At 53.6% G+C, this 25,749-nt stretch overlaps 1 protein-coding gene and 1 long non-coding RNA gene across 2 annotated transcripts; one reads left to right on the forward strand and one right to left on the reverse strand.

The window, feature by feature from the left end:
* Positions 1-2,620: 2,620 nt before the first annotated feature.
* Positions 2,621-25,626, reverse strand: ONECUT1 (one cut homeobox 1). Its single transcript, XM_037395067.1, has 2 exons — positions 24,173-25,626; positions 2,621-9,795 (listed from the first exon to the last, which is right to left on the reverse strand). The coding sequence occupies exons 1-2, from the start codon at positions 25,251-25,253 to the stop codon at positions 9,503-9,505; spliced, it is 1,374 nt and encodes a 457-aa protein (XP_037250964.1). The 5' UTR covers positions 25,254-25,626; the 3' UTR covers positions 2,621-9,502.
* Positions 19,847-21,289, forward strand: LOC119151293. Its single transcript, XR_005105368.1, has 2 exons — positions 19,847-20,615; positions 20,772-21,289. It is a non-coding gene; the product is annotated as an uncharacterized LOC119151293 (long non-coding RNA).
* Positions 25,627-25,749: the final 123 nt, after the last annotated feature.

The raw sequence follows: 25,749 nt of genomic DNA on the forward strand, positions 1-25,749 counted from the left end.
TTTGCCCATGTGCTGCCTGTTGTTCTCCCCTGGCCTGTGGGATGAGAACCTTGTAGATGGTCCCCACAGCTACTTGATGGGCTTCGATCCCTGTGGCATCTCCAGAATATTTTTAATAGAAAAAGCATTTTGCTGTGTCCCTGGAGGGGGATTTTCTCTTCTGGGAGAGGGTGCTGCATGCAGCAGGGTATGCTGCAGCCCTCACTTGGCACCACGGCCCTGGCCAGCACCATCCCACGGAGCTACCGACCTGAGTCAGCACTAAATTATCCCAGGCCTGGCTGGCACGATGCTCCAGGGAGCAAACCCTGCCAGTCCTCCTTCTAGGGACAGAGGACGTTTCTGGCTTCCCATCACCCCTTTGCCTCTGAGCTTGCCCTGGACATGGGTTGTGGGTGATGCTTTGGCTTCTGGCATGGCCTTGGAATACCAAGCCTGAGAGGTGCTCTCCGAGCAGATGCGCTCAGCGTCTCTCTCGGCTTAGCAGTAAAAAGAAATTGCACATCAGGGCACAGGCTGCAGGCGCTTCCAGAGATAAAATATTGTCAGTACAGTCCAGACCATCCATCAGAATAAATGTAGCTGATGCTGTGATTTATGGGACAAAGATGAAGGTTTAATCCTCCTCTCAGCAGCGCAACCCGATTTGCCACAAAACGCTGTTAAAGTTTGTGGCACACGCTTCATCACTTCATTAGGAGATAGAGAGAAAACGGTTCAATGCATTGCTGAATCTTTTACGGCTGGGGACTCTCCTCCCACTGCTCCCGAGTGATGGGTAATCTTTCTGATCAGATCCCCGGGAAAAGACCCCGTGGGATTACAGAGCGCAGAGGCATTAACAACAGTGACAGGAAAGGAATACAATATCCCTTTAAACAATTAAATATTGATCCTGCGGGCCTGAGGTGGACTCCATCACACAAAAGGAAACACCTCTGTGAATTGGTTTGGTGGCATCCATACCCTTAGACGATACAAAGGAAACCCAGATTATTTGCTCATCTTACTTTCTTAATGTTTTTTCCCTCAATTAGGGAAATGCACCCGGGATGAACTGCGCTGGCCCTGCAGCCGCTTGCCACTGGCTCCCCCCGGAGCCCACCCTGCAGGGCGCCGTGACGATGGAGAGCCCGGAGATGGGGAGCCCAGAGATGGGAGCCCGGGGGTGGGGAGCCTGGAGATGGGGAGCCTGGGGATGGGAGCACGGGGATGGGGAACCCGGGATGGGAGCCTGGCAATGGGGACGGGTGGGAGCCTGAAGATGGGGAGCCCGGGGATGGGGACAGGGAGAGCCCGGGGATGGGGAGCCTGGGGATGGGGATGGGGATGGGGAGCCCGGGGATGGGGAGCCTGGGGATGGGGAACCCCGGGGCGGGGAGCTCGGAGACGAGTTACGGGGAGCCCAAGGACGGGGAGCCTGGGGATGGGGAGCCCGGGGGTGTGAGCCCGGGGACGGGGAGCCCGGGAATGGGGAGCCCGGAGATGTGGATGAGGAGCCCGGGGATGGGGACAGAGAGCCCGGGGACTGGGACGGGGAGCCTGCGGATGGGGGTGGGGAGCCCGGGGACGGGGAGCCCGGGGATGGGGACAGGGAGCTGCAGCCCCAGCCGGGCTGGAGGGCAGAAGATGCAGCGCTGGGGAGCCCGAGGTGCCGTTTCGTGCCCCCCGAACCCGTCCCCCCCTCCCCGTCCCCCCGTCCCCGAGTGTCCCTGGCTGCCCCGCCCCTGGGGCTGCCCCGGGGCTCCCCCCCTCCCCGCCCCCTGCCGCCCGCGGGGAAACACAAGAAGGCAAGAGATGTCTAAATTTAAAGTGCTGGAAAATCCAACCTTTTATTTACTACATTTTTGTGACTACATAAACGCCGAAACATTGTAACGCTGAAACATTGTAACACTGAAAAGCATGATGACATCATCACTTGCTTTTTTTTCTTTTTTTTTTCTTTTTCTTTTTTTTTTTTTTTTGCTTAGCAAACACAGCAGATGATATTGCACGGCATAAAGTGAGAACAGTAGCAAAGCTTAAAAAAAGTAACTGAAGGAAATCTTAACGCAGTACAGGAGATACTCATAACCAAACCAGAATAATGCCTAGCGCATCACACTTGTCCTCGCTACACACAAAAATACAGAAGAAGAAGCGCTTGACTAAGAGAGAGATTGAGGAAATATTAGCAATCAACCGTAATTAGGTACAATAATCACTTAGTCTGAAATGCAGATGCAACGCATAAACTACTACTGCTTCCTAATGGGCAAACTAAAAATGACAGCAAAGTTGTCTTTTATCGAAATCTTTGCTTTGTTTTCTTTTTGTGGTTTTTTTTTCTTTTTTTCTCTTTTTTTCTTTTTTTTTTTTTTTTTTTTTGTCTTGTTTGGTTTTGTTTCATTGCTCTGGAAGAACTCCCTCTTGCTCTTGGAAGATTTCCTACCTCTACAGGTCCGGGAGCTGTGATTGTCTCTGGCACCCTCTCTGCGGCGGCGGATGGAACTAAGGTGGCGGTGGCAGGGGCGCGGGGCGCAGGGGGGCCGGGGGCCCAGGGACCCAGGGACCCAGGCTGCAGCTCGGCTGGGGCTGGGCTGCGGGCAGGGGGGATGAAGACAACTACCAAAGCAAGTAAAAGACAATGCTTGAACGTTTATTTTCATTTAATACTGTTGTTCGGTTCAGACTGCAAAACTAACGCGGTTCCACGGTGAGGATGCAATAAAAGCAGAACAGACCGTGAAAAATCAAACTACGGGAACAGGAAAAGAAACTGTGTCTTCCCAAGCACAGTTCTGTCCAGTGCTCGATGGCTTGTGCCGGATTTGGAGCCTAACACTTTGTCTCCCCCCTCCACGTGAAGCGTAACTCATTGCACAGCATTAGCTTATGTATTCAAAGCAGACACTTAGCCAACGCTTACTGACAGACCATTTAATGATCCTGCATTTCAGAGCGTCTTTATTGCCCCGTTTCAATACTTGAAGTATAAAAATGTATCTAGAAAGTGTAACTTTTGACCAAAAGCTCAAACCCTGCCCTTGTCCTTCCCTCCCTCAACCCCTCCACTATCCCCCCAAAGGAAAACAAGGTACATCTGGAGCTCAGCTACTGTGTGGGGAAAGGAAATATTTACAGCCATCACAAACCATGTCAGTACACAACATTTAGTTGAAACAGAGTCTATTCTTTATGCAAAATAAAATAGAGGTGAGTGGCATCCTATATTCTGTGCCATGATGCCATCATCAGCTTTGCAGAATTATCATTGTCATTACTCCTTTTTTTTTTTTTTTTTTTTTTTTTTGCTTTTCAACTCAAAACTGCTTTTTCCTCCCTAGAGCTGGGGGGGGCCAGGGGCAGGCACAGTGCCTGGACCCCTCAGAGGGATGCTGCACAGGTCCCTTCCCCCTCACCCGCAGCCGGGGCACCGCACTGCTGCCGCGGTCCCTGAGCCTGGATGCGGCTGCAGCTCCCAGGGGACCCGGCTGCGCCCCGCAGACCCCGACCCCTCCGTGCCTGCGGACCCTGGCTGGAGAGCAGGTGACACGGCGGTGGCCCGCGGGTGGCCTCAGCCCTCGCCAGCTCTCAAGCTGGGCTCCCCCGCAGCACCCCATCACCCGCCGCCCCTCGGCCGCCCCCCCCGCGGGCCCTGGGGCGCTGGCCAAGGCCTTTCCGTGAGCAAGGTTTCCAAATTCAAGTTAGCTTTTCTCCCAAGGCTTACGCCCGCTACTTGCGCTACCCGTGCGAATGGCGAAGGAAAACAAAAACTCAGCAAAGTCTCTCACAAATGCCAGTGCTTTTCAACATTAAACGACTTTTAAATTCTTTGGATGTGTGGGTTTCACCCACAAAGCAACCTTTCTAGAAAAAGACAAATAAATTAAAGGAAAAACACACTATTAATGCCTTTCTGCTTTCTAAGTGACAAAAGTACTACCTTGAAACACTCATTTTGGCATGTACAAGTCGGGGGGAAGGGAGGCCCGGGGGGGTAACCTGGCAGTGTTTGTAACACGGGTGGAAGTGCATGCCAAGACAAGGCTGAAGATACACCCTGCAGTCAAGAGAAGCACTCTCCTTCAGTTCATCTCGGCATCAAGAATGAAAAGATTGTAACATAAAGCTTTGGCCATTTTTGAATCTACTATATACAATTTTTTTTTTTTTGTTAAACTACATAGTCATAAATTAAAGCAGTGATTAAATAAGCGTATACAAAATGTAATTAAATTAAAAGTCACAGCACATTATAGAGAAAAAATAGGAACCATTTATCACAGCAGAGAATATTTTTTTTTTACCCTGTGAAAAGAACATCGACTAGCGAACACAAAGCATCCTCGTTGAAACAAAAGAAATCAAAGCCATGTTTCCCTTTCTCGCATTCATTGCAAACAGCGATCTTCACCCACTTTGAAACATTCCCAGGAATAAGATCTTCCTTGAGTATAACAGAGAAGTTCTGCCAAAAAAAAAAAGGAAAAAAGAAGAAACCCAAACCCAAACCGAATGATATAAAAGGAATATACAAACAAAACAACCCCTACAAAATAAATAAGAATTATAAAGCTTTTTGTAAGTAACCTTAACAATTATCAAACTAGTAAGTTCTGCCTTATCACATAGACTCTCTATACAACATAACCCTAAAGATTTATTACTATGAGGTATTTGGAGGAATTGGTAAAAGCAATGCACGGCCTGTCTGGGCTGAGGGACTCAAGCTGCTTTGGGGGAAAGAAGAGGGAACCTTTGGTTTGTCAGCAAGAAAGTGGAAAAAAATATTTTCCTTTGGTATCAAAGAAAGTTTCATTGCATGGTTGCACGGCAAAAAGCACCACGGTGAAGAATTATTCCTTTTTTCATTAGTGGCCTTTCTAACAGGCTGAGGTATTCAAAGAGTATAAGGTGAGAGATAAAGAGGTCAACAGCGGTTTAACACTTTGGTTCAAGCAAGGCACTCGTCCTATGAGTTTACAAAGTTTGCAACATGTTTGCCTAGAGCTTTAGTATTATTATTATTATTATCCTTATCATCGTCAGTAGTAGCAGTTGTAGCAAGAGAAGTATTCGTAAGGTTAGTAGCGTTACCATTAAGAATGAAGACAAGGTTACACACTGAGTGAAGGTGAGGAAGGGGGATCGGGGGGACGGGGGTAAGAAGGAGGATGAGTTCCCTTTCCAGACTGAGGCCATGCATGAAAAATCTTTGGTATTCTTTGGTATCATCAATGTGATTAAAATCACCAATGGAAATCGAGTGAGGTAGCGTCTTTGGTTCACACTATAAATAGTAGATCTTTACACACTTTTTTTTTCTTTTTTTTTTCTTTTTTTTTTTTTTTAACACGTGGAAGTAGCTATTCCTTACCTTTTGCTTCTTTGTCTTTAGCAAATAGTTACCAAATGTATTGTAAAGCTAACCACACCACAATAATAAACCAGGAGGCTAAGCAAAGTCTCAAAATTAGCCCCTGGGCCTTTGAATGCACCCAAACGCAGCGAGATAGAAAAGGGTAAGTGCTTTCTCTTTGTTTGCTAAATGCATAGTTTTCATCCTTATGTACAAAGGAGGAGGAGGAGGAGGAGAATAGGAGGAAGAGTAGTAGAAAGAAGGACCATTTTGCGGGGTAAAAATGTCTTGTTTACAACTCAGGTGAGGAGAGGTGTCCTAAGACTCTTTGGTATAAGCTCAGCGGTGTTTCCGAGCCCTCCGGGCAGCGGCAGCCCCCGCAGCAGCACCCGCCACCACCGCAGCCTTATCCTGAAATCCCTCTCAGGAGAAGAGCAGTGCCCGCGGGCAGCCCGGGGGCTGGTCCCGTGTCGGGGCACCCGGGCACCCCCGGCCACTTCAGCCACTTGGGAATTTGCTTCTGGCATGGGCTGGAGCAGGAGCAAATACTCAAGCGAAAGCCCTGTTGCTGGCTTGCTCGCTCTCGGTGGGTTTGCTTTACCTGAGTAAGGAGAGGAGGCTGAGGCCCCTGGAAAGCAATGAGGGGGCTAACGGAGCCGTACAGGTCGGTCTGAATTTTATTTTTTTTTTTTTAATTTTATTTTTTTTCCTGGAAAGCTAATAATGCCATTTACAATGGGGATGGATGCGGACAGTTCACCTCTTGGCCAGCCTCCCCTCGTGGGTCACTGCGGTCAGGTTTGGATGCAGCCTATGAGCCGAATGCGCGTTCCTAATGCCCTCTCGCCCGCAGAGCCACCTGCGACTGAAGCCCCGTCTCCTGATGCTGCCAAATGGTTTCAGGTTCTGCTCCCTCTCCTAACCCTTCCTGGCAGATTTTTAGGTCCTTCTGTTGAATTTGAAACTAATTTCTGTCTTGTCAGGAATGAAGTGAACCAAAAGACTAAGACTAACGTGCCAGAGGCAAGCTTTCCTGCGTGACGGGAGGCGCAGCACCCGCAGGACGCTGCCCTTCGAGGATGCCCTGCTGTGGAACGGCAAGGCTCTGAGCCAGGGAGCACTGGGTAACCTCTCCGTGCTTCAGGCGGTGCGGCCGGGCAGCCTGCTCAGAGGTAAAACAACTTGACAGGTAGAATGAGCAGTTCCATAGTTATTTGCTTCATGTTTCGAAAGGAATTAAAGAAAAGTGTGTTCTTTGCCTATTCAGAGTATGAGGTGCATATTGCTTATGGGAAGAGTGGTTTTGTTCCTAATGGCTTATTAAAAAAAAAAAAAGAAAGTCTATATATACTTAGGGAGACATGTAAAAAAAGCAAAACAATTAAAATCTAGAACTTGTGCATCAGTTTTAGTGTGTGTGGATATATGTGTGTGCGTGTATACATACATACACCCCATAACAATGCGTGTGTGTGTGTATATATACACAGACCTATTTGGGGGCTTGCATGTGTGTGTATCAGAGATCCTGAAATTGCATATTGGGTGCAAATTTAATGCTGGTATGAAAGTTCTCTTTGGTTTCAGCAAGTAGTCTCTAAAGACAATACAATGGAAATACTAAAAAATGCGGCAATGTACTTTGAATTTCCCTGCATTTTTAAATTCTCAAGTTTTAAATAAATAAGGCTTTCTTTTCTAAACTATAGGTACGTTACAAAGCAGTGTTATGCTGGAAAAAACTAAAATGTTAGTTATCACTGTCCTTTATTAACCTTACACTAACGAGACTGCATTCATAAGATATTTTATATGTGAGCTTATTAATGTTCCCATGTCAATTACGTCTCCGGGGGGATGGATCACTTTAAAAGAAAGCTTGCTAAAATTTAAGGTAAGCTAGAGACTCAAAAACCTCACAGATTACATTTTCATAGCCAATTGCTTTGTCAGTCTTGAAGTGGGTTTGACATACGGAAATGTGGAGAAATATTGAGTGCCAAAAATCTTGGGTTTATTTCACTTTATTTTAATAAAGAGATATTTTCAGCTGTATTCTGAACACTTACTGGAAATTAACTGTATACCCTGAACCTTGACTAGACCCTGTCCTCTTGGGAAATAACTGGTGCTACAAGTTGCTTCAATTTGGCATTGCTAGCATTCTGAGTGGGCTTCATCCCCAAACCCAGTATCTGCTATCGGTGATGGTGGTTAGATTCTAGTTTACCTTGAATTTTCCTTTCTCTCTCTTCTTTTTTTCTTTTTTTAAAAAAGGCTGTAAGTAAGATTACCTATTTCTAATCCTTGTATTGGGCCTATACCTGCATATTTAGTTACTTCGGAATTTAATATACCTAGCAGAATTACTACAGTCATTTGAAACACCGGTTAGAAATATAACAGGCACACGTATGGTTTTTAAAGCCTATTTTTGCCTTACACTAAAATTTAATATGCAGATGTTGCACGCTTTTCTTTTTATCAGAGTAGGAACGGGATGATTTTTCTTCTACGGGTCTGTTAGCAACAGAGCATTCAAAGCTTTTCCGCTACAAACTTTGAACTATTTCATGCATTATCCTGATTAATAGATGAGCAAGAAAGAATGCACAGGACAAAAGCTCAGCCTGCTACGCACAGATACGAAGCCACAAAATGTCAGGCTGTATCTCGGTGTCATGGGAATTTGGCTATTGACTTCAGAGGCACCAGGATTCAGCCTTCCAAAAGCAATGCCAGAGCTCCTCCCTCCAACGCTAACTGGTGTTGTACCGCTGTTTTCAATAGGAAAAGACCACAAGCCTTCAAAGCTGTTGCTACTCCTTTGCCTGGTAAAGTCAATAGGTAAAAAAAACCTGCTCACGAATGTCAATGAGTATTGATCAAACACTGAGCCCTGTGGTTTTACATTTTGCAATTCTTTTCCCTTTTGCATACAGAATGCCTCGGGTCTCCGGTTCGCAGGCTCGATGGCAGAGCTGAGCCATGCACATGGCAGCACACACCATGCCACCAGCACTGCTCAGTGGGTGGGCGGCAGTGCCAGCCTGGCACGATGCAACATGGCGATGTGCACGACTAAGGACCACGCTGCCTTACGCATGGCTCGAACGGCTCCTTGGTTTGCTCCCATTGAAGCCAGTGGCAAAAAGGCTGGCTGGCTTCAGTGGAAGTGGCATCCCATGATCAGTACCTGTGCTCCGACAGGGGCTGCGATCTTCTTAGATGACATTCTTTCTTGCCAATCACGGAAAGAAACAATAACGTGGTTTTACTAATTGCAAATAACAGTCTTGAATACAAGTTTTATGTGTTATACAGTTAGATTAGTTTATACCTATAACTCTACATAGTATTTTGTGTAAAAATAGCTTTGGAATATTAAAATCATTGCAATAAAATACCTGCAATATAATTATTAAATGTGTTCTTTGGTAGCTAGTCGATTTTTTTTTTTATGGATGGAATAGTTTTCCTTTCTTAAATCTGAACATTCCTTAACAAACAAAGAGAATGCACTGGTTTAGGTACCATTCAAAATTTCTTTGCCTAGTTTGAACTCGTTTCCAGGCGTTGCACTGGGTAAGTTCAAACCAAGAAACAGCAAAAATCACACTACCGTTCAAATGAATTCAGACGACTCCACGCTTTGTCAGTCATGCCATGGCACAACCCTCTCTGAAGACCAGCCCTGACTAAGTCCCTAACCACCGGTGTGTACACAGTATGGATACACGATACACCTTCATGGCAATTGCTGTGGAAGTGAAGAGCCATATCTGAAGAGATGTCTGTTCAATGACAAGAAATCACTATGCTCCAAACCACTAAACAGCCAAGTACGGTGAAGATGATAATGGGCAAAGGTGTAAGACCAGTGGTCTGTTTCTCTTCTCTTTGCATTCCGTTTCATTCCCTCCATTTCGCCTTCTTCTTCCTCTCCATTTTTTGCAAGTCGTCGTCCTACTAAAGTGTGTGTCTTAGAACAAAGTCATAATGCAGGTGAAATAAGTCTTTGGTTTCTTTGGACTTATAAATAACATTTTTTTCAAATAGTTCTAAGTATAAACCTGCTATCTTGAGGTCCTGGTCTGTCTTTATTTATTTATTTATTTTTAAAGCTTTTCCACCGAGGTTTAGTTCGTGGTTATTCCTTCATGCTTTGGTACAAGTGCTTGATGAAGAAGATGAGTTGCCTGAATTGGAGCTGCCCTCGTCTTGCCACTTATCCAGACTCCTCCTCCGTGCATTCATGAAAAAGTTGCTGACGGTGCTCAGCTCCAACCCGAGCTGCTGGGAAATGGTGATTTGTAATTCTTTGGATGGACGCTTATTTTCCTTGAATATTGCATGTAGAGTTCGACGCTGGACATCCGTGAAGACCAACCGAGGCTTTTTGGGTGTGTTCCCTCTATCCTTCCCGTGCTCCTGTTCTTTCCTCTTGCACGCTGCAAGAAAAGGGAGGATGGTTAGAGAGGGCAGGCAGAGGACCGCAGGGGCACATGGTACAGGGCAAACTGGGGGGAAAGGACCATTCATGTCAGCTTCTGCATTTGGAGAGGATGCGTGACATTTAATTTTCTCACTTATTATAAACTATAACAAATATAAGGAATAGAAGTTAAGGAATACCTTTGTTGTTGCCTGTTAAAACTCATCCAATGCTACTACCGAGAGCTTACGTTGTAATAACACCCATTAGTGCTGGGAATTTAACTATGCAATATTCCTATAAGGTAGAGTGGAAATTCATTGAGCAATAGAGTTGATCTTGGCCACCTTTTTCACCTTCATTATTTGTTGTCAACACATTTTTGTAGCTTTTATTGGCCAAGAAATAAGGAACTGGGAGAAACCAGGATGCTACTACAGTCTTACAGGCCAGATGATTATGTATTCTGAACAAAACAAACCATGTGACATTAAGAACAATGGTGCAGTAAATAAATATTCCTTATAGAATTTCATCTTGTTTTACCTCTCATCCCTTCTGTCCCTTTCTGGCTTTTATTTTGCTCTACGTTATTAAAGGGTGCTTGCAATTAGAAATCTGCCTTGCAGATCGCCTGCCAGGCAGGATCCAACCGGGATGGGAGGGTGGCTCCCAGATCCCCCCACCAGCCTTTGACTGTCTGCCAGCTCATCTTGTTAGCATTTCCCTAGGATAAAGGTTTCCTTTGGAGGAGAGATTGCTCTGTCTTGCTTTCAAAAGAGTCTGAAGTTGTCTGTTTCCCCTTTTTTCTCTAACAATGTCCTTTAATGCTGCTTTAGAGATGTATTTCTGAAGGTAATGTGGATGTTCTGTCTCTGTGCCTGTCTAGTCCTGATTTCTCTGGAGATCAGTGCTGATTATATGAAGAATTTTGTGCAGTGTCTCCACCTATTTGGCGGTTCTTGGAATGAAAGCAGCAGATTACTTCACCAGAGGTCCTTCCTACATCTTTTATTGCAACCGAGAGCCAGCCTTGGCATAATTGCTCGAGGGAGGTCTAAAAATAGTCATCCACCTTTTGTACTTAAGAGAAACAGCAACCACATGGATCAGACAGAAAGATCCAGGAGATGCAAAGGCACCTTCTTCTGGCCCAGGCAGGCAGGGACGAGACGCCAGCGTCTCAGCCCCCTCTGAGGTGAAGCTTTTGAAGAGCTCCTAATAATATATATTCCAGCTACACGTTCTTTCATAAGCAGTGACACATCAATCAAATGGTCTGGGATGCCAAACCCGTATCTTCCACGGTTATTTTTATCTGAAAACCTTTGAAGAGTGCTTTGAAGTTACATCCTGACCTCTAAAACACTGTGAAGCTTCTGGGCTGAAAAACAGGTTTTCTCATGCAAGCGAGCCCCCACTGAAGTTGAGCTGCTGAACTCACTGTGGGGAACAGTGTCTGCCGGAATAATTCTGCATCCCCATTGGAAGTTAAAGTCAATAACTCCAGGCTTGAAAATACTTTTGCAAGAATAGTCTGTTATTTACCGACAAATATTAGGAATGCGGAGCAAAGAAGGCACCACCAGCATCTCAGTCCTTTATAAACATCTCACCATTTGATGATCAGAAGTTGCTGTGAAAGCAGCCGCAGAAGTTCAGCTCTGCGACCGCTTCACGTTCTGACGCTGCCCCTGCTAATGGGCTCATGCAGGAAAAGAGACCATCCAAATGCCGGTGCTGTTTGCTGTGCCTAACACTTCATTTCTGGCCATGCTGCTTTACATCTTCCTTTTTCAAAGACTACACAAATCTTTTACCTAGATTCTCTGCCCAGATCATTGTTTGTCACAAAATCTTAACTATGCAAATAATGTGAGCTGAGCCAGCACCGTACAGCGCTTCAGCAGGAATTGTCATGGCACAAATGAGGTCACAGCAGTAGATACACAGCTAGGTCAATCAGTGGTGCAAACCTCTGGGTTTCAATCATAAACTAGTACACGAGTTCTCTGAAATCACAGAGAATAAAGAAACCCCCAACCACCTATTGTGAAGCTAACTCGCTTAACACATTGTCTTCCTGAGCTTGTGCTCATCTCCTGAAATGTAATGTGCCTGAATAATTATTGCCTTAGAATGTCTCAAGAGTTACACCTTGTTCCTCAACTTCAGTTGTATCAGAGACCTCATAATTACCGCTAGTAACATCATGGGGGTAAGAGACAAAAGTGCGTATTGCTGGGCAGAAAAAAAAAATCCTATCCAGTCTGTGATACAAATAAGCCAACTTTAGTGTTTTGCCCATAAAGCTTCAGTTCAGTCAAGCCCATCAGAAAGCGAGTGGTGAGGTTCCCATGGTGCTCCCTGGAGAAGCTGGGAGCCATCCCTTCCTCCCGCTGGCCAGCACAGACTTCATTTTTTAACATTTTAACATTTTTAACAAAGTATCATGCAGGGATGCTGGTCTCCTGAGGCTTGGTCCACACCAGGTGGGAGCCGGTGAAGATACGCTCTAGGTCAGCTTTCAGAATGAGACGGTTCTTGTCCTCACATCCAAGCTGGATGGAGTTCTGCTGCTCCCAACTAAGGACTAGGGATGTGTTGGCTGAGAGTGAGGCACTGACTCAGTTGCAGTTTGGGACCTTATTCGAGACACAAAGACCCACCGGCAACAGGTCCGGTCCCTGCCAGACCATGGCTCAGCACCAACAGGTGAAACCGAGGCAGCCCAGCCCGGTCTGGATGCTGGGTCCTCCCGTGCCACCGGTGCTAGCTGAGCTGCACACCAGCAGAGCCTTTTTCCACCTCAGGGAGACTGGGAATGCCTTCAAAAACCAGATCATTTTCAGGCAACATGAAAGCTGTTTCCTTTTCAGCTCTACCCCTGTTAGCATTTGCCAGAGGTAGGTTGAGGGCAAAAATTTTCCAATATGCTTAATTGCTCAAAGAGCCCTTGCAGACAGCACTGCCGACCTGGGGCTGTGAGCAGCAAGGGTGAACACCACCTCTCATCTTCTGCCTTGTCCAGACCCAGGAATATTAATAGCACTTAAAAATAAATAATGGTGATAATGAAAAACCGTAATAGGGTTTCCTTACGATCGTTTTTCCTGCACTGGAGCCAATCAATTTTAATAATAAATTGTAGCTTCCAGCTTGCCAGAGAACAAATGTACACCACGGGAGAAAATCTGCTCCAATGTGAGAGTCTACCCAGAGCAGGCACGGCGGCTGGCCAGCTCGCACTGCGGGGGCTGGCAAATGGGGGCCACCGGGGCCAGTGCCAGCACCCTGTGCTCAGCCCAGGACACGCTCCCACCGGGCAGCTAGGTCTGCCTGGGCCAGCTTCTCCTCTACTGCCGGCCAGGGTGGCCACTGCAGCGGAGGCTCCAGAGGCACCGACAAAAACCCTTTTCTGGGCAGACACCAGAGCCTGTCTTCAAAACTGTTTATCCCACACCTTCACCTGGATTTTATTTTACGCAGCAGAAGATAATAGAAGTAATTTGCACTGATGTCCTTCACGTGCCCCTGCCTGTGAGCGCTGTGAGAGGACCCTCTCCTGCAGCACAGAAGCTGGATCTGGGTGCTTTGCGGGGTGCTGTGCTCCCCCGAGGCTGCCCTGGCTCCCTGCCGTGACAGCCGTGCGCCTGCTCTCTGGGCTGCCCCGGCTGAGACATGCCCCTTGTGATGCCTTTTGAGAAAGCCTTAAGAAAGTCTAGTTAAGAAAAAAGCCAAGCAGAGGATGAAGAAAGAGTCGCTTTGACTCTGGCAACACATGTGCAGATATGACAATGTAATATTATCAGTGCCACAAGGAGCCATATAAATCCACTGCTGAACTCTGGCCTCTTCCAGTCACTTCCATCTTCCTCTGCCCTGAGCAACAGATATCTTTGACACTTGCAATCCTCCTGATACAGTCCATCAATCTATTTTTGTCTCCCTTTGTTCCTTCTCAGTTGCCCGAGGGATTTGGCTAAGGTAACTTGCCAAACCTTGTAAGCTCTGTGTATCTCATGGAGGCCCGGCTGACTGTGCGCGGTATCAAACGGGCTCTCATGGCTGCAGCTCCACCATCTGCCACCCCCTCCTGCAGCACCCAGCTGGCCTGGCTCCGTGCGGCACAGTGGGATCGGTCCTGCTCTGCCAGAGGTGTGAGCAGGATCACGTCCCCTATGAAAACGCACTAATTGCATCTTTAGGTTGATAGCGAAGAGGGTGTTTTGCCCACCTGTGATGTGAACTACACCGTTCTGTCAGTCTAAAAGTCAAGATTACAGTAAGCCCAGGTGTTAACCCTGACGCTTGATCTAGTCTTTCATCCCTAGACTGTGGATTTCTTTTAAAAATCTAAGGAAAAAGCCCTGATTACCATAAATTGATTTTCAGGAGCGCTTGGTGCGTACATATGTGCCTAGCTGTATCTGGCCAACATGAATTTTCCTTTCTGAAAACCAGAAGCAAAGAACAAAACCGGCAATACTCTCCATCAACCTGCTCTCTGCTGGTTTGGTTTGGGGACACACACCCCAAAGAGGCTAAGGCAGCGGCCACGTGTTCCGACGTGTCACACTGCTCACCAGCTGCCAGCAGCAGCTCCTGTGGCTCCCGGACAAGCACACGCGATGGGCAGAACCGGGGTTTTGTCTGTACAAGGTGGCTGGAAAGGGAGCAGGGACCCTGGGTGGCAGCAGGGGAGCACCCTGCCCAAGCGCCCTGCACCAGCATGGCATTGCAGCTCCCCTGGGAAGGGAAGCAGACAATCCCACCGGTGCCGTGGCACGAGCCTGCTCGCCCCAAGGAGGAGGAAGGTGATGCGCACAGTGGGTGCCCACCTACGGGCAGCCCTTTTCCCCTCTGCCTGTACCTACAGGGGGTCCAGACCAGCAGCGGAGAGATGCACCCATGATAACCTCCCCAGCCCTGTGGAATGCCGAGCCTGGTTGACATGAAGAGGAGACAGTGTGCTGGCCACCAGCGATGTGGTACAGGGCCTCTCACCCTGAAGTGACAGGTCACATTTCCAGCTCTGGCCCAGGTCACTGCTGACCACAAGCCATTATTACTTGATGGCCATTGAATGCCCTGTACAAGATGAGGTGGCGGTCTTGGTTCAGCTCCCCATGAACCAGTTCACACCACGCTAATTTCTGTCACATTTGATATATTATTTGACAGCAATTGGTGCCGTGCCTGGAAGGTTGAGCTGGACGCTACAGACAGAACAATCTGTAGGAACCCGTTTTGTAGCCGAAATGTTCATTCTGGGGAGCAAGGAGGATTGGGGATCTCTCACACCTGTGGGCTCGGCTCTGTCTTGCCTGAGGAGGCACTTTCTGGTGGCTACACATCAGAAGGTAAAATCAGCACTGAGCTCTGGGCTGCTCAGCACCACCCTCACCGGACTGGTCTTGTTTTGAGGACCGTCTCACCCTTACCATTCATGAGCATTATATTTGCTTCTGACAGGTAGGAGAAAAAGCAACGCTTTATGCTTCTTTCAAAGACTCCAGTGCGAGGTTCCCAGAAAGCAATGAAGAGTTTACAAGCCAACAGCTTCATTGCTCTGGGTTCAGAGCAGTCACCCTTCCCACAAGTGGGAAAACCCCACAAAATAATTGATGCAGCCCAGCTTAAAGAAGTGCTGACAACAGTCCTGCATTTCTGCGTGTGTCGTAGGAGAGGAGAAGTATTTCAGACTGACTTGAGAGAGTTCTCAAAAGTTTTGTGATTATCATCTTTTCCCCCTCCTCTTGCAAAGCCTAGTCATTTAGCTATCCCAATTTCATGTGTACGGGACATGTCTTAGAGACATAAAAAACCTTCTTGGAATTCTCTCCTTATGTGTATTTGCTCATCTCTATTGTGCCAGGTCTATAAAGGCTGGGCCTGAACTGTGCCCACTAAGACCCTGGGAATGTCTTTCTAAAGTAGCTGCTTCTAGTTTCGAAACATCGCAAGATACCCAACAACGTTTTTCAGAGAGTAAATCTCTTTGCTGGTACGAGCTCTCCTGGAGAATATTCCTCTGAAGGAGGCTCTGCCTTTGGGTGGAAAAGGCTGCAGGATTTCCATAGGAGGTTGAAACTGCATAAGGACTTTGGCCGTCAGAGATAGCCCTAATCTTGCTGGCTACAACAGCTCGGTGGAAGCAAGTAGCCAAAAGTTTATGGTAAATTCAAGGTGATGATAATATATAATAAAGAGTGATAAACTCCATCCTTATCATGTGAATAACACCTCTGGAGTGTGCAGAGAGACACACAGATGGCAGATCTTCTTTCCTAATTATCAAAAACTTTGTATTTGGGGGAACATGAGAAGAAGATAAGGGGCCTATTAGACACATACCTGAGGGCAGACTTCACCATGAGAACTCAAAGCGAGTGGATCTGTTTGGCCTGGATGAGTAACCACAGCTCCTGTGTGCCATTCACTATGACAGGTCACCATTTGGTGGTCCCCTGGGCTGCCCCATCCTGCTTGTCACTGCCCCAGGGCCTTCACAGGTGCCTGGGAGACAGGATCACTAGCAAGGTGCTGTGTGAGACAAAGCCGCTGCACATTGGGGCAGCTCGTGGCTGTGTGCTGCCACCGTAGAAGGTAGCAGATAGCATTGATGCTGCAAAGAGCATTCCCCAAAGCACCAGCCTGCTGTAGGATAAGGCCATTCCCATGGCAGTGATGAAAGCCTGCATGTTTGTTGGTTGCTCCCCAAAACTTTCCCCTTTCAACTGAAGACAGTATGTGCTATTCCGAAATGTCTGCTCCCATGCTAAATTATTTCTCATTACTCCTGGCACCATTCAGCATTTTGCACTTGTCTCTCTAGCAATTTGTATTTACACTTCTTTAGAGTGCAGGTGTAGCCATCTACTCCGAGGTCAGTTGTTTTGTATCTTATTTCTCTGCCATCGAGCCCAGGCAACAGTTTTGTTATTTCATACCATGAAAAGAGGTAAAAACACGTCCCTGTATGGGAGGCTCACAGGCCGACAGCAGCCTGGCAGCACACGGATCCCAGCTGAGACTGAATGGTAAACATCTCGCTCCTGCGCAATGTAATAAAATGAACGACCTTCATTTGCTGCCCCTGGAATAATTAAGTGAATGTGACTGCGGAGCACTGACTCAACACTTTGGGATTCTGGGGTTTACACAAACTTGTGGTGTTGATGGATCTGTGACCACTTGAGTGAGCTGACATCACCACTACAGAATATGGCACTAAGTGGATCAGTCCGGGGAAAGCACCCGATTTTCCTGCGATATCATTTCAAGTAAATGTTAAATTTCTTTAGCTGGGTCTTTAGTTAACCATACTACTGTGACAAATATTTCTTTGTCTAGCATAAGTAATTAGAATTTAATCACTTAAACTGCATCTTAATTACCCCAAATGAATTGGAAGGACATTTAATAGCAAAGATTAAATTGCCTTAATGAACGATTCTTGAGACTACATCAATATTTTAATCGTGTTTGTTCTTCTCGCCCCCCCCCCCCCGCCTCAGCTGCACAGGCAGCCCCCGGCCCCTGGGTGGCGCCCGCTGCTCGCCGCTGCACAGCGGGGGGCGCGCACCGCACCGCACAGCGCCACACTGCACCGCACCGCACCACACAGCGCCGCACCGCACAGCGCCGCACTGCACCGCGCCGCACCGCACCCCACAGCGCCGCACCGCACTGCACCCCACAGCACCGCACCGCACAGCGCCGCACTGCACCGCACCGCACCCCACAGCGCCGCACCGCACCGCGCCGCACGGCCCAGCCGGGGAGCACCGGCCGCCTCGCACCGCTCCGCCAAGAAACACCGCCCGCTCCGCACTGCCCGGCTGGGCAGCGCTGTCCGCTCCGCTCCGCACCGCACCGCTCCGCGCTGCCCCGGGAGCACCGGCCGCCTCACCCGCGCGCTCCTGCGCGGGTGCGCAGCGCACAGGCTGCTGCGGAGCTGCACGGGGTCCGCACGGGGCTGCGGCAGAGCCTCGCTGAGCGGCGCGGCGGGGGTGAAGCCCCCGGGGCGGGTTCCGACGCGCTCGGATGAGCCCCGGGTGTTGCGCCCCGTTCTGCTGCCCCAGCCCCGGGCTCCGCTGCAGCCGCCGAGGATGGAGCCTCTGAGCGGTGAAGTGACGCGACCCATCCAAAACCCTCCCCGGGGCGCTCAGGGACCCGGCCAGCTCCTTTCCCAAGGCCCTACCTGCCCATTCCCGCTTTCCCCGCTCCGGTTGCTGAGCCCGCAGCCAATTCCGACACCATAATCGGAACAGCAAGCCGTGTCTCAAGTGACGATGAACGCGGCGCCGATGACATCAAGAAGTCCCTCCGTGCTGGGGGCGTTACGGCAGCGGCGCAGCAGCCCGCTCCTGCGCGGGGAGCGCTGCGCACCCGCGGGAATCCCGCCCGCACCTCTGACCGACGCACCTAGAGCAAGGCAGGCAGCAATGCAGGCGGCATCGCTGCGCCTTAACACCCCCAACCTCAGAGCGGGTTGACTGCAGCGGCTTCTGCGCGGAGGTCGCTGAGGAAGACGCCCCCGTGTCATCCGATTTAGTACTTGCAGCTAATTGAAGCAGCAGCATTGCTAATGGTCCGCCAGAAAGGGCTTGCACACACCAGCGCCGAGGTTACACCATCCGCAGCAGCTCTGGCACACCTGCGGAACAGCAATCCATTGCGTTTTAATTGCCATTTGGGCTGTACGTAAAATGTTACCACGGAGATTTCCTATCGCCCTGCAATGGGGAAAAAATCAAAACTACTGTTGAGCTAATAAATTGTTCCTATAAATTACTCCTTCAGCATCATAAAACTGACTTCCTCTTAAGCAAAATGGCTCAAGCAAGCGGCGTTTCCGAAGAAAGCCAGTAAGCACTGGTCGCTTCCCTGTCAGTATACGATTAATCCAGATAGATTTATGTTTGAAATGCGAATCAACATTTATCGATTTGATCGTGGAAGTACACGACAGGATGCCACGCTAAGTCCCCGCTCGGTCCTGGGGGAAAACTCCCCTCGATGCCTGCAGCCTTCAGGTTAAAACCACCAGCGCTTCAGCAGCGGTTCCTGCGCTTGGGAGTCACCTCGGGTCTCCCTCCAAACGAACCCGCCCCCTGTGCGGGGGTCACGGGGATCCTTCTGCTGCACCGGGGACGGGGGAAGGCTGCCCGAGCCAAGCACGAGCGGCGGAGCCTTGCCGGTGCGTGCAAGCACAGCCACCGATGCGTTCCCGGCCTGTGCGTTCCCAGTTAATTTTGTCCCGACCTTCCCGGCTGCCTGACGGGCGGGTGGCAGCGCCCGGGCTCCCGCCGGCGGCACCTGCGGTGGGCTCAGCCTCGGCACCCCGCCGCTCCCCTCCCTCCCGGGGCACCATCCTCCCCCCCGGGGCAGGGTCACGCACAGTTACAGTGCTGGGGGGTCGTTTCCCCTCCGGCCACGCACCCGCACGAAGGAATCCAGCCCCGGGGCGCGCTGCCCGGCTCAGCCGCTCCCGCTCCCGCTGCTGCCCCCGCGGGCAGCCCGAGCACGCAGCCCGGGGGGGGCAGAGCCCGGCCCGCCCCGCAGCGGCGCAGCCCGACCCGTGATCGATGCGGCGTAGCTGCCCGTCGGGGCCGGCAGCCGTGGGGCGACTCGGCAAAGCCCTGCGGCTGCGCTCCGGGCCGCCTCGGCCCCGCAACGGGAGGGCTGGCTTCGTCCCGGCCCGCCGCGGGGCTCGCCCGGGAGTGGGGCCGTACCTTCAGTGAGGCTGTACCGGGAGCGGGGCTCGCCCGGGAGTGGGGACGCACGGGGAGTGGGGCCGTGCCGGGAGCGGGGCCGGGAGCAGGGCCGTTCCGGCGGGAGCTGTCCGCGGTGCTGACGCCGGGCACACCGCCCGCGCTCGGCCCGAGGAAGCGCCGTGCAGCGGGCGGAGACGCGCGGGCAGCGGCGCAGGGCAGCGGCGCAGCGCACCCCGCCAGGCGCAGCCCGGCCCGCAGCGCTCGCCGGAGCCGCCGCCTCCAGGCCCGGGGCAGCCGCCGCCGCTGCCCGGTGCGGGCAGGAGGCTCCGGCCGGCGGGGCCGGCTCCCGCCCAGCGGCGGTCAGTAGATGGCGCAGAGCCCCTGGGAACGGAGGGAGGCACGTGGCGAGGGCTGCGGCCGGCTCGGTGGCCCTGGCCGGTCGGGGCGGGCAGACGGTCCGGGTCATGCCGGCATCGCGCCCACAGCCCGGCCGTGCGGGCCCTCGGGGCGACCCGGTCGGTGCTTGCGGTCGGGAGCGGCCCCGCTTTCAGGCTACTTCATCCACATGGCAGCGAGGGGGGGAGCGGGGCACGGTCCCCCGGCGCCTCCCTACCACGCGGCGGGTAATTAAAACAAACAAACAAACAAACAAACGAAGGAACAGAGAAGAGGCACGGGCCGAGCAGCGCTCAGCCGGCGGGGCTTCGCGGGGCGGGGCGCGGGGCCGGCCCGGCGCAGAGGAAGGCGGCTGGCCGTCGCCCGGCCCCGCTCCGCCTCCCCCCCCGGGCAAACATTAACGAAGGGTAAACGCGGCTGTGTGCGAGGGGCTGTAAATCAATCCCGCCGCAAGGACGCGGCCGGCAAACAAGCGCGGCTCCCAGCGCCGGGGGCGGGCTGGGGGCCGCCCTCCCGCCTCACCGGGCCGGGGCACCTTGCGGAGGGGCCGCTGCCACCGCCCACGGTGCGCGGAGCCGGGCCCGGGCGGCCCGCGGGGCGGGGAGGGGCAGGCCCTTGCCCCCGGGCCCGCGCCGTGCTCGGGATGGCGGCGGTGAAGCCCCCGGTCGATGCCCTCCGCCTCCCTGATGCAAATGCTTTTACGCAGAGTCCCCGCCGGGTAAATATTAAACAGGCCCTAATGAGGCAACCGCGGCCGGGGCGGCGGCGACCTTCCCCGGGAGGGCTGGGGCGGCCGGTGGGGCGCGGGCGGCGCGCGTTACATTTCACATCTAACGCGGAAAGCGCTCCGATGGCTGCATCGATTTCTTTACAGTTAACCTGGCGAGAATTCCTCGCCGGCTTCCCAAGCTTCCAGCTTATCCAGGATTCACGTTGGGAGGCAGGGAGCGAGAAAAAGAGGAGGGGAGAAAAAGACATGCATCTATGGAAAACAGCAGCGGGGCGCGGGCAGGCGCCGAGCAGCTGCGGAGGAACAGGCCGGGCCGCCCCCCACTCCCCGAGCCCCACCGGCGATCGCGGCTCCCCCGCGCCCCGGGGCGGGCTGGGGCAGCGGTGCGCGGTCGGGGAGGCCTCGGCAGCCCGCACACCCCCAGCCCCTTCCCGGAACCTTCCGCTGCCGCGTTTCTCCCTCGGGCGCTCCCCGCCGGGCCGGCGCACACGGCTCCAAGCAGGTCTTTTTTTCCAAGCAGGTCATTTTTCCCTGAACGAGTGGGGTTTCGCCTTCCTTATCCCCTCCTGTCAGTGTGTCCCCGTGTGTCCCCCCCCCAAGAATATAACCCGAAATAAATTCCCCCTGCAGTCCCAGCAGGCTGCAAAGGGCTGTACATTTTCTTTACATCGTATTGTTTCGGTACCCCTTCGCTGCCCTTCCGAATGTCAGGAAGGCAGGGGGAGGGAAGGAAGACTAACTAACGGAGAAACGGCCAAATAGATAAATATTCAGCGCCAGAGGGGGAGAGAGAGGGGGGCAGACAAAGGAAAAGAGAACAGAGAGGAGAAAGAAGGTGGGATGAATAAGATGGAGGCTGGAAGAGGTCAGCTTTGCAATTAGCAGTTCTGCTTACATTTCAAGAGACAGCCCAGGAAGTGTCAAGACCTCAATCCTGCTTCCATGTAACTACCAATTTTTCCTCTATTTGTCGGAGCTTCTGTAATCTGGGAGGTAGGAATCCCCCAGGGGCGGCTGGAAGGGGCAAATACTCGAGATAAAGTGCTGGGCGAGACCGCGAGGCCTAAAATAAGCAGGCTCCATCCCCCTCACCACCTCCTGGACATCAGAAAGGGAAGAGGCGAAGGCGGCGAGGGCTCCGCTCCGGGTATTTATCTACCTGATAATTTTCTAAACGCCCGGGAGCCAGTTATAATTTGGATGTGAAATTTAATTTGCGTCGGCTGGAGTAATTTATGATATTTTGAATTGATGTTCATACATCAATATCAATCGGGGCAGATTTTTACCACTTAGCGAGATCATCACACATTTAAAACCTGCACAAAATAAAATCGATACTTGATGCATTTACCGCAGATTGCCTGCAGCGCCGGCCGGGCAGCGCGGAGGGGCGCGCAGCGCGGCGCTGCCTGCGCGGGGCGGGGCGGGGGGCGCCGCGGGCCGCCCCCATTGGCTGGGACGCGGCGCTATGCAAATGACCACGTGCTGCGGGGCCGCCGGCGCCCAGGCGGGGCAGCGCCGGCCGAGGCCTCCCAGCCCCCGGCAGAGCGGGGAGCGCCCCGCGGAACCTGGCGCCGCCTCGGCTCCAGGGGCTGCGGAACGCTGGGCCACGGCCGTCCCTCCCCGACACCCACGGTCGCCCACTGCCTCCCCGGGCCGCGCGCCCCGTTTTGCCCCGGGGAGCCAGTTTCTGTAAGGTGCCGGCTTTCAGGTTGTATCGGAAAGGGAAGGCGGAATAATGAGGCTTTGTCTCCCTAACGGGATTACCGGGAGCCGGTTATGCGAGGGCAGCGCTGCGGCGGCCGGAGGGAAGGGGCGGTTTGGGGGCAGAAGCGAACAATAGGCCTCTCCGGGCCCGGCAGCTGGGCAGAGCCCGGCCGGCCGCCGGCGGAGCTGCCGCCTCCCTCCTGCCCGGCCCCGCAGCCGGGGCTGGCAGAGCTCCCCGGCCGGCAGCGCCACTGAGGGAATGCCAACAGACTCCGAAGCGAGGGGTTGTTTCCAGTATCGATCTATGCAAATGAGCGGAGATTCAGGTCGACCGAATTGTCGTAAAAATACGCTCCAAATCGAAACAAGTTCTCCTTAGCAATCGTTACGGGGATATTGGAAACACAAACTCCATCCTCCACTCCCGGGTAGCACCAGCAAGACGAGAGCTTTCTCCTGGCGGGGTAGTTGTTGAGGAAGGGAAGGAGGAAAGGGCATTTTCTGAGTGCCCAGACCTTTGAAACGGACTCCGCAGGAGTGGAAGCCAAGAGCGCAACGTCGTCCCAGCGGCGTGCACCGCAGGGCCGGCCGGAGAGGGAGGGAGACCCCGCCACGGGCCCTTCCTACCGCCGCATCGGCTCCAGAAGCGAGGAGGGTGGCGGAGAACAGGCGAGGAGCAGGGCGGCGGCGGCGCCGGAGCCCCGCACGGTCGGGAAGCCGTTCCCGCTTCCCCCCGTCGTGGTAGTCGAAAGCGCAGAACCATTTGTGCGTTTGCGAGCGGAAAGATTTGGCCCTTCCCGGTTTTTTGTCTGTGAAACGGCTCAGTGACCCCGGCTCCAACTCGGATTGACTGTCTTGCGTTCTCCAGGGACAAATTAATGGAGACCTATCACTTAATTAACAAACCCTCACTCGCGGCGTATTAAACCCGGGCTCTGCGCTGGCAGCGCAGGCTGGCGGGCTCGGGGCGGCCGGGCACCAGGCGGGACGGCGGCCCCCGCAGACAATGCGGGAGCCGCGCTGGGAGCACACCGAGCCGGTGAACGCTGAGGGGTGCTGAGGCGCTGGAGCAGCGCGGAGCCGCGACACAGGCTGCCTGTCTCATGCAGAGGCATCCACACGAAATTCTAACTCCACGGCCTAATGATAATTACAACCAGTAAAAAAAAAAAAACCAAAACCCTAACCTAACTGTTTCAGCCAACAGCGCTTCTCAGCCACCAGTCGCACGCCGGGCCCGCACCGTGTGTGGGGAACCCCCGCCCCAGCATTCGACCCCGGCCCGAGCAAGGGACACGGAGCGACGCCGGCCCGCAGCCCCGCCGGAGACTGCGACCGGAGCCCGCCGCCGCCCCGGGGCCGCCGCCCCCCGCACAAAGCAGGCGCACCGAATCCCCTCGGCGGAGCGCTGCCGCGGCTCCGCCGCACCCCTCCGCGGGCCGTACAGGGCCCGGCCGCTCAGACGGCCGCCGGTGAACGCGCTGCCGCCGGCCGGCGCGGGTGTCGGCGGCGCTCCGTTACCGGGCACGCCGGGCGCCGACCCGCCGTAGACGGGCGAGGCTGGCGGGCGCGCCCCGCCCGGGCGCACGGGGAGAGCCGGGCCGCCGCAGTGCGCAGCCCGAGCCCCGGCTCGGCTTTGTCTGGAAGCCGGGAGCGCGGCGCGCAGGAGCCGGCCGGGGCCAGGGGCGCGGAGCCTGGAGGGGGAGCGGGCAGAGAGGAGAAACGGAGCGGCGGAGGGGGGGACCGGGGCTGCTCGGCGGGGGCAGGCGGGGAGCGGGGCGGCCTGCCCAGGCCCGGGGCCCCGGCGTGCCCCGACCGCTCCGCAGCGGGCTCACCTGCCAGCCGCAGAGCAGACATCCGCTGAAACTCCGGCTCCTGGAGCCACTTCCACATCCTGCGGAAGGTCTCCCGGCCGGATTTGAGCTTGCTCCAAGGCTTGGGGTTCCTCAGCAGGTCTGAGAGGGTCCCTTGGGAGCGGCACAGCACCCTCTGGGCGAAGATAGCCTGGGGGATGCTGTACCGCTTGAGCTCGGTGGTGATCCTCTGAGCTACTTCTTTGGTATTGATTTCTTCCATTTGCCCTGAATTACTTCCACTGTTGACCTGCGAACCAGTTACAGAAGGGTTTTGCTCCCTGGCAGAGCCCAGGATCTGCCCGTGGCTCTGGGCGTTCAAGTGGGCATGGGGGTGGTGTGGGATCCCGTTGATAGGCACCATGCCAGCGGAGGTGGGGGTGAGGTGTTGGTCGCCATGCCTGGCTAACATGGCAGGGTGGTGGGCTTCAAATCCGTTTGGGGTGAGCATTTTCTCGGCGGGCATGGTGGCACTGGGGTGAGCGTAGTGGGGCAGCCCTTGCTGGGAGTTGTGGATGCTCCCCAGGCCCGATCCAGACAACGGAGAGAGGCTTTGCCCCATGCCGGTAACATCCTTATGGTAGGGGGTGTAGAGATTGTTCATAGACGCCAGACCCCTCTCGTCCCGCATGAGCGTGAAGCTGCCGCTCACGTTGCCCGGTATCCGCTGGTGGGGGTGGTGGTGGTGGTGATGGTGGTGGTGGTGGTGAGGGAACTTGTCCGAGACCGTCGAGATGGGAGGTAGAGGCTGCAGAGGGGTTAACGTGGTGTAGGTGCTGCTCATGCTCATGCCGGGGGGTGTCTCGCAGGCCATGGTCATGGTGGGGTGCAGGGGGCCCGTCAGCGCGTGGTCGGGCGGCCGGTGGTGGTGGTGGTAGTCGCCGCCGTCGAGGATGGACGCCATGCCCATGGAGCGCGGGTGGGCCGGCAGGTGGCTGCCGCGGTGGGCCACCGCGCTCCGGTGGTGGGGGCTGCCGCTCATCAGGTCAGCGGCGGCGGGCACCGGCTCATGGCTCACCCCGTGCAGATCGCCGATGTTCTCCATCGCCAGCTGCGCGTTCATCGTCGGCCGTGCGGGCGGCTGGACCGCACATCTATCTGGTGGGCGGCGGGGCGTCCCGGAGCTCTTCGCGGCGGCCGCGGGCCGGTTCTTCCCGCGGGCCGGCAGCGGCGGGCGGGCGCTGTGGGCTGGTGGCGGTGCTGCTGCTGCCGGGCTGGTGGCTGTTCCTTTTTTTTTTTTCCCTTTTTTTTTTGTAATTTATTTATTTGGGTTTTTTTCCTGTTGTTGGATGACGCCGTCGGTGGGTTTAGGGCCCCCGCTCCCTCAGGCCAGGCTCCGCAGCCGCGGCGGGTGTCTGGCCGCGTCCCTCGCCATCTCTAGCCATGGCTCTCACTGCGCTCCGCCGTTTGGACACCGCTCCGCTGCTGCAGCGGCGCGGCCGCCGGCCCGGCGCATGCGCGCGGCGCCCCCGCACCGCCCCCGCACCGCCCGCCCCCGCCCCCCGTGACGTCACCGCCCCTATTAAGGAGGTGAGCCCCGCGCGGCAGCGCCCAGAGTT

This window comes from Falco rusticolus, chromosome 7 (genome assembly GCF_015220075.1).
Source record: "Falco rusticolus isolate bFalRus1 chromosome 7, bFalRus1.pri, whole genome shotgun sequence".
NCBI lineage: Eukaryota > Metazoa > Chordata > Aves > Falconiformes > Falconidae > Falco > Falco rusticolus.